The sequence below is a fragment of the Panthera uncia genome (genome assembly GCF_023721935.1).
Source record: "Panthera uncia isolate 11264 chromosome C1 unlocalized genomic scaffold, Puncia_PCG_1.0 HiC_scaffold_3, whole genome shotgun sequence".
Taxonomy (NCBI): domain Eukaryota; kingdom Metazoa; phylum Chordata; class Mammalia; order Carnivora; family Felidae; genus Panthera; species Panthera uncia.
The window spans coordinates 4,606,691-4,618,170 of record NW_026057584.1 but is presented as its reverse complement, the minus strand read 5'-3'; the positions used below and the strand labels follow the sequence as shown (position 1 = coordinate 4,618,170).

Below are 11,480 nucleotides of genomic sequence, written 5' to 3'. Positions count from 1 at the left end.
GGGGCAAGCAGCCGTTAAACTTTGGGCATTTAATGTATATTTAATACAAATTCTTTCTCAGTGGGTTTTCCAACCTGTCTTTTAACTTCCACCTCAAGGAGTTAACGGTTTCAGAGAATCACAGACCAAATCTGACTAGCAGCCCTTCCCAATTAGTCTCCTATCTTTCTGGGGAACCTTACCCTATCCTGAGGGCATGGGCTTTCTTGGTCATGTGAATGGCCCTCCATGGTTCACACATGGCCACCAGAAGCTAGACTGCTGGCTACGCGGGGGCCACGGGGAGGCCACGTAGACACGCCAAGGGGGACTGTTGAAAACATGGCAGAAATACTGGAGCCAACATGCCAACTAAGCGCCTTGTGGTTACAACTGGTCCTGAGAATGCATTTTCTCAACCTTCACTTTTCATTTGAAAGCTAAGAAACATTTTAGTTCATAAACTTTATGGTAGTAATAGTATTTCACTGAGTGACTACCTACAAGTGGTTTCTCAATTCTCCTATTAATGGGCACATAAGTGGTTTCCAACTTTTTGTGAGGAATGATGTTGACATGCACAATTTTTACATATCTCCTTGTAAACTTATGAGAAAACTCTGGAGAATATCCAGAGCAGTAGGCTTCCTGGGATGGTAGGGCACGAGCATCTTCAATTTTACTGAATATTTCTAAATTGTTCCCTGGAGTGGCTGTGAGGGGGGAAGATAGCTCAGTCTTTGTAAGTCTTAACGTGTCTTTATTCCTTCCTGTCTCCTGGGTGCTAGTTTAGTTGGGGATAAATGTTGGGCCTACAGTTACTGTTCCTCAGCACTTTGCAGAAATGATCGTACTGTCTTCTGGTAGGGATTGCTGTTAAAGAGACGCCTGGCCTCTCCATTGTTGGCTTTTTATAGGCAACCCGGCATCTTTGAAGACTGGCTTATTGTCTTGTTTTTAGGTTCACAATAATGTATGTGAGTGTGGATTTATTTTTATTTGTCCTGCCGGTCACTTGGAGTTTGTTTTCAACCTAAGAATTCATGTCTTTAATTCAAGAAAATTTTCAGCAAGCATTTCTTTAAATCATTATTCCTCTGATATTTCTTTTATTCTCTTCCTCTAGAACTTCTGTTAGCTTGGGTGTCAATATCTTCAAGGTTCTTATTGCAGTTTATAGATTTTTATCTTTATGTTTTCCTGTGCTGCTTCCAGAGGGAGCATCCTCCAATCCATGAATGTGCTCTTTGACCATGTCTAGTCTAGAGTTCATACCTCTCTTACTTTTTTTTGGCCATTTAAGTTATATATTTTTAATTTTTTTCGAAGACTTTTATTTTTAAGTAATCTCTACACCCAATTTGGGGCTTAAACCCACAACCCCAAGATCAAGACTCACACGCTCCACTGACTGAGCCAGACAGGCAGCCCTATATTTTTTATATCTAAGCTTTCTTTTTGTGATTTTCCCCCCATTATTATCTCTTATTCCATTTCTGCCTGTCTCTGTTTCAAAACTTTGTGTACATCTCTAATGGAAATGAGGCCTTCATTTATTATTTTGAACACCTGAATTATATTAATTTAAACTCTTTGTCAGGTTGCACTAGATTTCCTCAAATGTTTTGGAATTTTTATTTTCAGGTTCATTTTGAGTAGGAGGCTCTGTTTTGGTTGTATTCGTTGTATCTCCCTTATTTCTCCCTCTCTCACAGTGCTTCTACACAATTCTGTGAAGCCAAAATCCGGAAGCACGTCTTATAATGACGCTCCTCGGTGACGTCGACATACCACAGACCTGGAGGAAGGAGCAGCAGGTATAGTCTCTTTTCGTTTCCTAGCCCTGATTTTTCTCTATGCTGCTTGCCTTGTCTGTGTGTTTGAGATTTATCTTTGTTTCTGTCTGGCACTTGGGGATTTTTCTCATCTTTCTTTTAGCTTTGGCTCTGTTTTCCATGTAAGGTGAGGTGGCCACGTATTTCAGGTGATGAACTCCTACTAATTTATTTACATACAGTATTGGGGCATCTGGGTGGTTCAGTCGGTTAAGAATCTGACTCTTGATTTCCGGTCAGGGTTCATGAGATGAAGCCTGGCGTCGGGCTCTGTGCTGACAGTGTGGAACCTGCTTGGGATTCTCTCTCTCTCCCTCTGCCCCTCCCCAGCTTGATCTCTCTCTCCCTCTCTCTCTTCCCCCACCCTTGCTTGTGTGCTCTCTCTCTCTCTCAGAATAAATAAATAAACTTTATAAAAAAGAATATGGTCTTTGTCTTTGGCCTACAGTTTGAATTTCAGCTCTGCTCCTTTTTAGCTATGTGACTAGAAGCAAATCATTTTGGCTCTTTTTTTTTTTTTCTGCTGTAGCAAATTACCACAAACTTAGTGATGTAAAACAAACCATTTATTATCTTTCAGTCTTAAAGGTCAGAAGTCCAAAATGGGTCTCACTGGGCTAAAATCTAGGTGTCTGCAGGCTGCGTTCCTTTCTGGAACACGAGGGGGAATCTATTCCCTTTCCCAAGACCACCTGCTGTCTTGGCTCATGGCCCCTCCTTCATCTTCAAACTGGCACCGAGGGGCTACTTGGAGTTCCAACGGATCCTTCCCAGGCTGCTGACTTTCTTGTTCTCTCTTCTGATTGCTTCTTCCGCTTTTTATGATTACACTGGACTCACCAGTAGAAGTCAGGATAATCTGTTTTAGGTTCAGCAGATTAACAACTTTACTCCATCTGCAACCTTAGCTCCCCTTTGCCGTGTAACCTACTGACAGGTTCTAGGGACTCAGATGTAGACGTCATTGCCGGGGGCACTATTCTGCTACCACAGAATGACTCTGTGACTCTATGAGTCTCTATGAGTCAATTTCCTCATTTGAAAACTGGAGGGATTATGAGGTCTAAATGAGTTAACAGAGGGCCTGGTACATAAGTAGTCACAAGTATTAGCTAACATTATTAGGATTATTACTAATATGTTTTTAAAGATTGTTTATTTTGAGAGAGACAGAGATAGTGCGAGTGGGGGAGGGGCAGAGCGAGAGGGAAAGAGAGAGACTCCCAAGCAGGCTCTGCATTGTCAGCACAGAGCCCAATGCAGGACTTGAACCCACAAACCGTGAGATCATGACCTGAACCGAAATCAAGAGCCAGATGCTTAACCGACCGAGACACCCAGGTACCCCTAACGTTATTAGGATTAGTACCATTATGATCCTTAAATATTTTTTCCATCGTGTCCACGGGGTAGGGTATGATGTGTTTGGAGCATCGCCAGGACCCTAGTCTGACACGTCAGAAGCACGGTTAGGTCAGATTTCTCAGGGCAGAAGTGATTGACTTGATCACCAGCAGCTACAGCCACAGCATCACGTTATTCAGCACTGTGACAGCGCCTGTCCATCTATCCATCTGTTCAATAAATTTGCCACTAAACGATTTCATTGGGCCTCTAGTTGGAGCCTGGCACTGTCTCAAGCTCTCGAGCTATTGATAAGAAGCAGAAATTGAAGGGGCGAGGGGGCTAGTAGTAAATGGTGGTAAAAAATGATTTCGTTTCCTCAAAAAAAAATGAACAAAGTGATCAGATATGCCAAGAATGGAAGTGAAAAGCATGTATGTTCTCATCCAGGTTATACAATGGTGGCGTGCCCTTCTCTGGAATAAGTGTGATCACTTACAGTTACTGGACCTCAGGCACCTGTGACAGAAAAACGTCTACAAATCACTTCGGACAGTTAAAAAGCCAGCTAAGAGAAAGCATAGGTTCTGCTACCCTAAACCCAGCTCCTCAGAACAAGGAGGAAGGTGATTATTTCAGAAGGGCAAATAGAAATTGGGGATTTCAGAAGAGAACGCGACGTATCATGTGCAGAGAATAAATATTTGCAATTAATTCTAACAAGGTGAAAACAGTTAACAAGAGCCTTGGTTCAAATCCTTGGCAGGAATTCCAGCTTGGAGTTGGAAATATTTCTTTTCAGTTTTGCAAACTATAGCTGCCAAATCTGGCCTGCTGCATGATTTTGGAATAAAGTTTTATTAGAACGCAGCCATGCCCATTCATTTACGTACTGTGTGTGAACGCTTTTGTACTGTGATACAGGATTGAATACTTGTGACAGACACTGCAGGGCTCTCAAAGCTTAAAATATTTGCTATCTGGCCCTTTATAGAAACATTTACCAATCCCTGCGCTGGATCATTATTTTGGCGATCAGTATTGTGACTATTTTCTACCTTGGACTGAAACGTTAGTGGCAAAAGCAGGAGGGAATCATGGTTTTCAGAGTTGGTGGACAACTATTATATTGCCAAGGGAAGTTTTCCTAATCTCAAGCAGGCTTCCAGACATAATAAGGCTTAGGCGAGAATTCTGATTCTTTTTCCGATGATTGCAGGGCCAATGTTGCGGTGGGTATAATCACACGGATATAATTTCCCTCCCTTGTTTTCCCAGTTGGCCAAGGAAACTGCCTCCCGGTCCCGAAAGTGGACACAACTATATTCACTTTGATTAGGAGTGTGAGGTGTGTCCGCTGGCCTGGGCACCCAGGACTCTAATGTTGACTTGCTTGCATAAGGCACAGAGCTCTCCACAACTTCCTTTCCTCCTGTAAAGCGGGGATTTGGAAGAGCTGGTTCTCAGTTTCCTCCAGATCTAAAAAATTCTATGAACGTCACAGAATGGGATAAAATATGGGCTAAAACCAGCATGGGCTTGAGATGCACCATTTAGGGAATAGTATTCTCTATGCACAACTTGTTCCGTTACATGAAATACAAAGGGCGCGACACATGTACGCATGGATGTGTGTGCATGCCTGAGAGTGTGTGTGCATGTGTGCGAGTGTGTGTGTGTATGTTTAAATCCAGTGGTTTTGAAGCTGCTATTCAATTCTGCAATTCGGCTGTTAGTTTATAAGATCATAGACCACATTTTTTCCTAAAATCGGGAAGACACATGTTCACGGGCAAGACTGGAAAGAATGTGCGATCGAAACATTTCGAGTTTCCAAATTTCATTGTGTATGACACATTCATGAAACTCAGGAACCAGAGGGAGGGGGTCATGTGACAGGTGTTTGTGGCTGAGACAGGGCCACACGGGCGTTCCATTTACCTTAAAGCTCTCTTCTTCCTCCTGGTACACCGGGCTCATCCTGGTTAGCGCTGCCACGAACTCCGCCGCCACAAGTGGTTTGTAATTTTGCCGGTGGATTCTGCGGTCCGTGAGCACGCCTTTAACCACCTGGACTATGTGTCCTTGGGTGAAGCCATCGGTGACCTTCGCCAGGCAACTAATATTCAAGGCATTAGTAATGATGCCTCCATTGCGTTGAATGATCTGTTTCCACAGAACTGTGGCGTCCAAGATGGCGGAAAAGACACAGAGAACCAGGGTCACCACAGAGAAAGCAGGATTTTCTAGTTCTTGGTACAAAGTGGCATCTCACCAAGAAAGGGATGCACAGGAGGAACACTTCATTTTATTTGTAATTCAAATGAGCAGGAAGCCATAATAGCTAAATACTTTTTTTCCCTCTGAGTGATTTGCAACCATAAGACATACATATTGATGGCCCTGAGGTCCTAGATCCGCAAGACAAGGAAAAAATTAAACCACATTCAGTATAGTTTTAGTGTGGTACCTTCCAAGATGTTCAAGATCTTCCAGAATTGGAAATTCAGATAAGGGTATATATGAGATCTCTGCTCATCAGAATATTACATTTTCCAAAGTGTTTGAATGAGTAGGAGCTTGACCTTTAAAAATTTTTTTTTAGTTACGAAGGCTTTGTACATTATTTTTATATGTGGAATTGGAATGCAGATTCCAATCTCCATTCGTCACCAGTGGGTTCAGTTCCCTCAGGGTGCAGTTTGACCTGTATTCTCTCCCCCAACCCCAACAGCTGTAAATGGGCAGAGGTTGACTGAAATCCCCCCGGTTGGGTGCCCGGTTGTTCTCTGGGTTAGTGTAACCTGGGGAAATAGATTTCACTTAGAACATAGGGAGGGTGTGAAAATGAGTTATGAAATTACTCAACTTTAGATATAGACTGGACTCCCACACAGCATTTCAAATATTGTAACACTTAGAGTACTACATCCTTTCCACATTAGCTGTGCCCAGTGAGGAAAGGTGACGCATTGCTAAGACCACGTGTCTCAGAAAGACTCTCAGTGCTGGAAAGATCTGGTCAAATGCCTCCTGAGCATTGTGACCTTCTTTGAGGAATATTCGAAACAGTTTTTTTAAAAAATGACCAATATTGGGTCCCCGGGTGGCTCAGTCGGTTAAGTGTCCAACTTTGGCTCAGGTCATGATCTCATGGTTCATTGGTTTGAACCCTGTGTCAGGCTCTGTGCGGACAGCTCAGACCCTGGGGCCTGCTTGGGATTCTGTGTCTCCCTCTCTCTCTGCCCCTCCCCTACTCACGCTCTGTCTCTCTCTGTCTCTCTAAGGTAAACATTAAAAAATGGAAAAAAATGACCATTATTATATAATCTGAGCACTGTCAGGTCTGGTAAATGACTAGCTCATCCAAATACATTGATCCAAAAACACTTGATAAAATGAAAAAGTCTAATTACTATCCAGGAATAGAATGACCTTCAGCGTATCTATGAGTCACATCATAGAGTCGGACTTTGGGTCATGAGTCTTTTTAACAATCCAACTCCACCGTCCTCTTTGGTGGCGAGGCGGGGGGGGTTGTCTTTGGCCTTGATGTCAGCTGAGTTGTTGGAAGGGGTGCGTGTCCCCCTGGGGTCTGCAGTGTCTCCCAACTGTGCCAGGTTGGGTGTCATGGACCATACGGACCACCAGGTTGACCTAAAGCAACATCCAACCCTCTGGATCTACTCTCCTGCCTCCGTGGTGGGTTTGTTTGGGCTCTAATCCATCTTTGCTCGCCTGTAAAATGGGAGTTGATTTACTTCTCAGGCTGCTGTGAAAAATACATACAAGAATTTAGACAAAGCACTGTTGTAATATATGGTGGGCACTTTATTTTCTGTAGCTGTATTGCTGTTGTTGTTGTAATTATAACTATAATTATTATTTGTCATTCCATTTTGTACCAAAGTTTCCTAATGCTCATTAAAACGTCAATTATAAAAGATAGCATGAAATAAATACAGAACATGTCAAAGAATGTTTATGTAAAACAGATCAAGCAGGTGAGGATTACCCTTAGCTAGATATAACTGAGGAAATGTTAGAAATCAGAAGATACAACCCATAGGAAAAATAAGAACAATGACCAGACGGCATCATCCCTTGGGATCTAGTGTGTCCCCTGTCAAGATTTATTAGAACATCGAAAAAAGGTGCGAACAGGTCGGGACGGTGACTCTGGAAGCTGAGGAGAGGGCATGCTTTATGCGGAGTCACAGGATATAGCCCCTAAAGCTGAGGACCCAGTAGGTACCCCAGACAGGAAACTCAGACAGCTTCAGACTTGTGCACCCGGGCAAACTTCTTACCCGTGGCACGGAGTGGACCAGTCAGTAAGCAGTCGGTAAACGCAGAGGGTCTAGGATCCCAGAAACCAAACCCAGCTCTCATCCCTGCCACCCTGCTAGGCTATGACGGTCACAGCCTATCAACACGAGGGGCCTCTCCAAGTAAAGATTCTTCACAAATGGAGCAAACAACTACAATTACTCTGGTCCATTAAGTACATGTGAACACACGATTGACTCTTTAAAATGTATGATACTTGATATTTATGTAGCGTTTTGGTCAAGGTACTCCCAAATTCACAGATCGTTGATTTCCCCCCGATGCTCACCATTTGTTAATGGAGGCACAGTAAGGGGACTCGGGAAGCAGTCACAGCTACGGCAGGACATAGCCACAGCCTTCACAGGAGCCAGAGAACGGGAAGGAAAGAGGATCAGTTTGACTTCTCATATTGGATGGACTAGACTTGCCTTTAAAAGAACGGCTTCCACTGCTGTTACAGAGCCACCAGCTGTGGGGCTAAGAGGGGAGTCAGATGCAGAGTAAGTCACAACCTGAGGGGCTCACTGAGATGGGAACCCCACAGGGAGCACTGCAGCCACAGCTGCCGAGCATCTGGCCCAGCAGGTGCAGGAGGAGAGGACAAGAACACAACAGACACGGGGCTGGCGGTGGGTGTGGTGATGGGGGGGCCAGACCAGTGGAGGAGCTCACTGAGGGCCGCCGAGGTGCTCCCCAGACCAAGTCCCATATTTGCCTTCCTTCTCCTGGATGTGAAAGGCTCCTCGCTTCTTCAGATGAATCAACATTCTCTCTCCCTTCTTTAGGCTGAAAAGAATCTGGTCTCTGAATCCCCTTCTCTTTTTCTGACGTTCCACACGGATTCTACCCTGGCTCCCAACTGCGTGCCTGGGATGATGTAGTGTCTTAAAATTCATTGTTTAATTTGTGGTTTTACAAAAGCACAGGAAGGGATAATATGATTTGGATGAGCTTCTGGCCTCTGAAGACTAGACTGCCAGAAAAATCGGAAGACGTGGACTGGACTCATCTGACTAGACACTGGGTCTGGGGTGGGGGCCTGTGATGAATTGGGATATTAGTGAAACAGATCCCTGGGAAGAGAGGCCAGAGAGGAAGGCATTAGGAACGTGGGGAGAGGAGGCCCAGAGGGAATTCTGGGGACTAGTCAAGGCATTAATCAACCTTGCTGGTGGATTTTCTTTACAGACATTTAGAAGGAAACAGCTTGATTTGGAGAAAGAAGGTAGATACTGAATTCTACTTGGTAAACATTAAGGACTGTGTTTCCTCAAGCTGACCCACCCTTCCCTCCCCAACCCTGCCTAGAGGGATCTGAGAAGCAGGATCATGAATGTTCCCGAACACCTTCCACGCTCTGCTGCTGGTAGAGAGACGACCAAACAGAGGCCCAAGTTATAGATTTGCAGTCCACGCTTTATGGGCTGGAAGAGACCACTTTTTGATCACTGCAAAGACAGGAACAGTCTTTCTTTAAGATGGATGCCCCAGCCACTGGGGCTATGAAAACTTCAAGGTCACCAGAGGAAATGCCAGACGGCATTGATGATGTCAGCAAGAATGGCGGCCTGAACAAATCACCCACCATGGGAGAAATATGTGAGAAGCACGTGGTTTAGTGGACAGAGCCCCGGGCCTGAGAAAAGTCCTGCACGCAAGGTTCTCATCTGCCCACAGGTGAGGGGATGCTTTCTCCTTCCTCCCCTGTGATGTCGCCACGGGGAGATTCAGATTGGAAACTACAATGTGATCTGTGTCCTAACACATGCCCGGCGTTCCATCAAAAAAAACCCCCCACAACTGTCCTTGTTATAACACCGACAGCTTCATTTTTAAAGGGCCTATGGTTTTGTCAAACAGTAGAAACTATTCAATCCGAAGTCAAGAATAACGCTCTGGTGCCTTAAAATTAATAACACCCTACCTTATTCCATTCAAATGGCTTAAGATCTATACCTACCATCCAAAAGTCTGTGGAATTGGGAGAGGAGATCTGACCAACCAGAATGAGAGCGGGAAAGTTCCGAGAAGGCCAGGAGGATGGGACGCTCTGCGCTGACTCACGTGCTGCTGGCACCCACCCCGTTGTGTGAGTCTTTCCAGGCAGGGCCACGCATCCCTGTGTGCTTGAACTTCACTGGGGCCATGGGAGTCATCCTGGCCGATGCGACACGAGTGAAACGACAGCTGGCCCTTCTGGGCCCCGTCCCTAAAATCTCCTGTGAGATACTCTCTAGTGTCTTCTCTATTTTCCTTTTGTGCTAGCTGAACGCGAAGGTCCCCGTGGAGGGCCTGGTGGCTCTAGAAGATGGAGATGCCACTAAGATGATGAAGAAACAACCGAGACCAAAGTCGTCCTGTACTTTGTGGATAACATTGATGTGTGAAGCCAGGATCCCAGTTTATCAAGATAGAAATGAGCGCAAAGGGCACATGGAGTGGCTGAGAAGCTGGAAGTTTATTCTGTGTGGGGGCTAGAAGGTCATCCTTTAGCAGGTAACATGGGCTGGGAGCTTAAGACCAACCGGAAAGGCCCGCAGAGCCCCTGTGTTTTGGGGATGCTATTGTGACTGGGGAAGGACGGATGGAAACCAGGTTTGACCTGGTCCTTTTCATGACTTCTCTTGACGTTTAACTGTTACCATATAGCCGCTGCCTCATCCCCACTACTACTCCACTGGGAGCAATTTCCTGCACATTCCATCACCATCACCATCACCACCGAACGTGCCCATGTGCCCACATTCTTGTCCATTCCATCACCACCACCACCACCACCTCTATTCCAAATCTACTACCGTGCCCATCACTGCCACCACCATGAGGGGTAAAGATGACCCCTCAACGGGCCACACCGCATTATTCACACCCTTGTATAGTCCACTGCCCTTGAATCTGGGCTGGCCTGGGACTTCCTCTTGACCGGTAGAGTCTGGTGAAAGCGATCGTGTGCGACTTCTGAGGCTGAGTCACGAGAATCCTTCCGGCTTCTGTCAGAACCTCTGGAAACGTTTGCTCTCAGGACGCTCTCTCTTGGGACCCAGCCACTGTGCTGTGCAAAGCCACACGGAAAGGCCAGGTGTATACCCTATCTGGTTGGCAGCCCCTGCTGAGCTCCCGGTCAACAGCCAGCATCGGCCCCAGTCACGGGAGTGAACGGCCATAGCTGTCCAGCCCAGTTGAGTCTTCAGATGAAGTCCAAACTGACACCTGGCTGCAACATCCCGACATACTTGAAGGAGAACCTTATGGCTGAGCCCGTGAACCCTCCGAACCATGGGATGGAATGATCTGTTGTCTTAAGCCACTAGGGCAGTTTGTTACACAGCAGTAGATAACAGAAAACACCAGCACCCCACCATGGCCACTTGCTGCCCGGTCCTGTACTCCTTCTCCATAACCACGGCCACCATCTTTGTTCCCTTCGTGCCCGGCACCACCCATGCTCTCGCGGGAGCTGGGACGGTGCTGTGTGTTCTGCCGTCCCCTCAGATAAGGGTCACGGCGGTCCTGGAGACTAAACGGTCCTCTTTATAGACGAAACAGTGGGGGCTCAGGAGGTCAACTGAGCCGTCAAGGTCACCGGGCCATCCGGTGGCAGAGCTGGGACCCAGAACCGGATCTCCTCAGAACTCGTATCCCATGGCCCTTTACGGTTTCCCTGCACTGCCTCTGGGGGCACTTGTTTTGTGTTATTCCCATTTAGAAATATATCTTAATACAAGTAGATCTTGAATTTGTCTATTCAAGAGGAAAAAACTGAAAAAGCTCTTGTTAACTTCAATGGTTATTACAAGTAAGTCAACAGGCTCTTGGACTAATACTTTGAGCCTGGAAAACTTAACAAAAATCAATCTGTGGAAAAAATAATGCTCTCTGAGAAAGACGCCATCACTGTGGGTCCAAGACAACCGGTGTTCATCTACCTGTTGAAACAAAAGTTAGCACCTGCAAGGACTTCTGTCCCCTTTGGGGCCCAAAATAGGTATC

At 45.7% G+C, this 11,480-nt stretch overlaps 1 protein-coding gene across 1 annotated transcript in view; it reads right to left on the bottom strand.

Annotated features, from left to right (window-relative positions):
* Positions 1–11,480, bottom strand: part of IQCA1 (IQ motif containing with AAA domain 1) — a 147,056-nt gene that overhangs the window by 1,050 nt on the left and 134,526 nt on the right. The window contains exon 19 of the mRNA XM_049614464.1: positions 5,100–5,338. Within this exon, the coding sequence (XP_049470421.1) occupies positions 5,100–5,338 (239 nt within the window). The remainder of the gene's footprint in view (positions 1–5,099; positions 5,339–11,480) is intronic.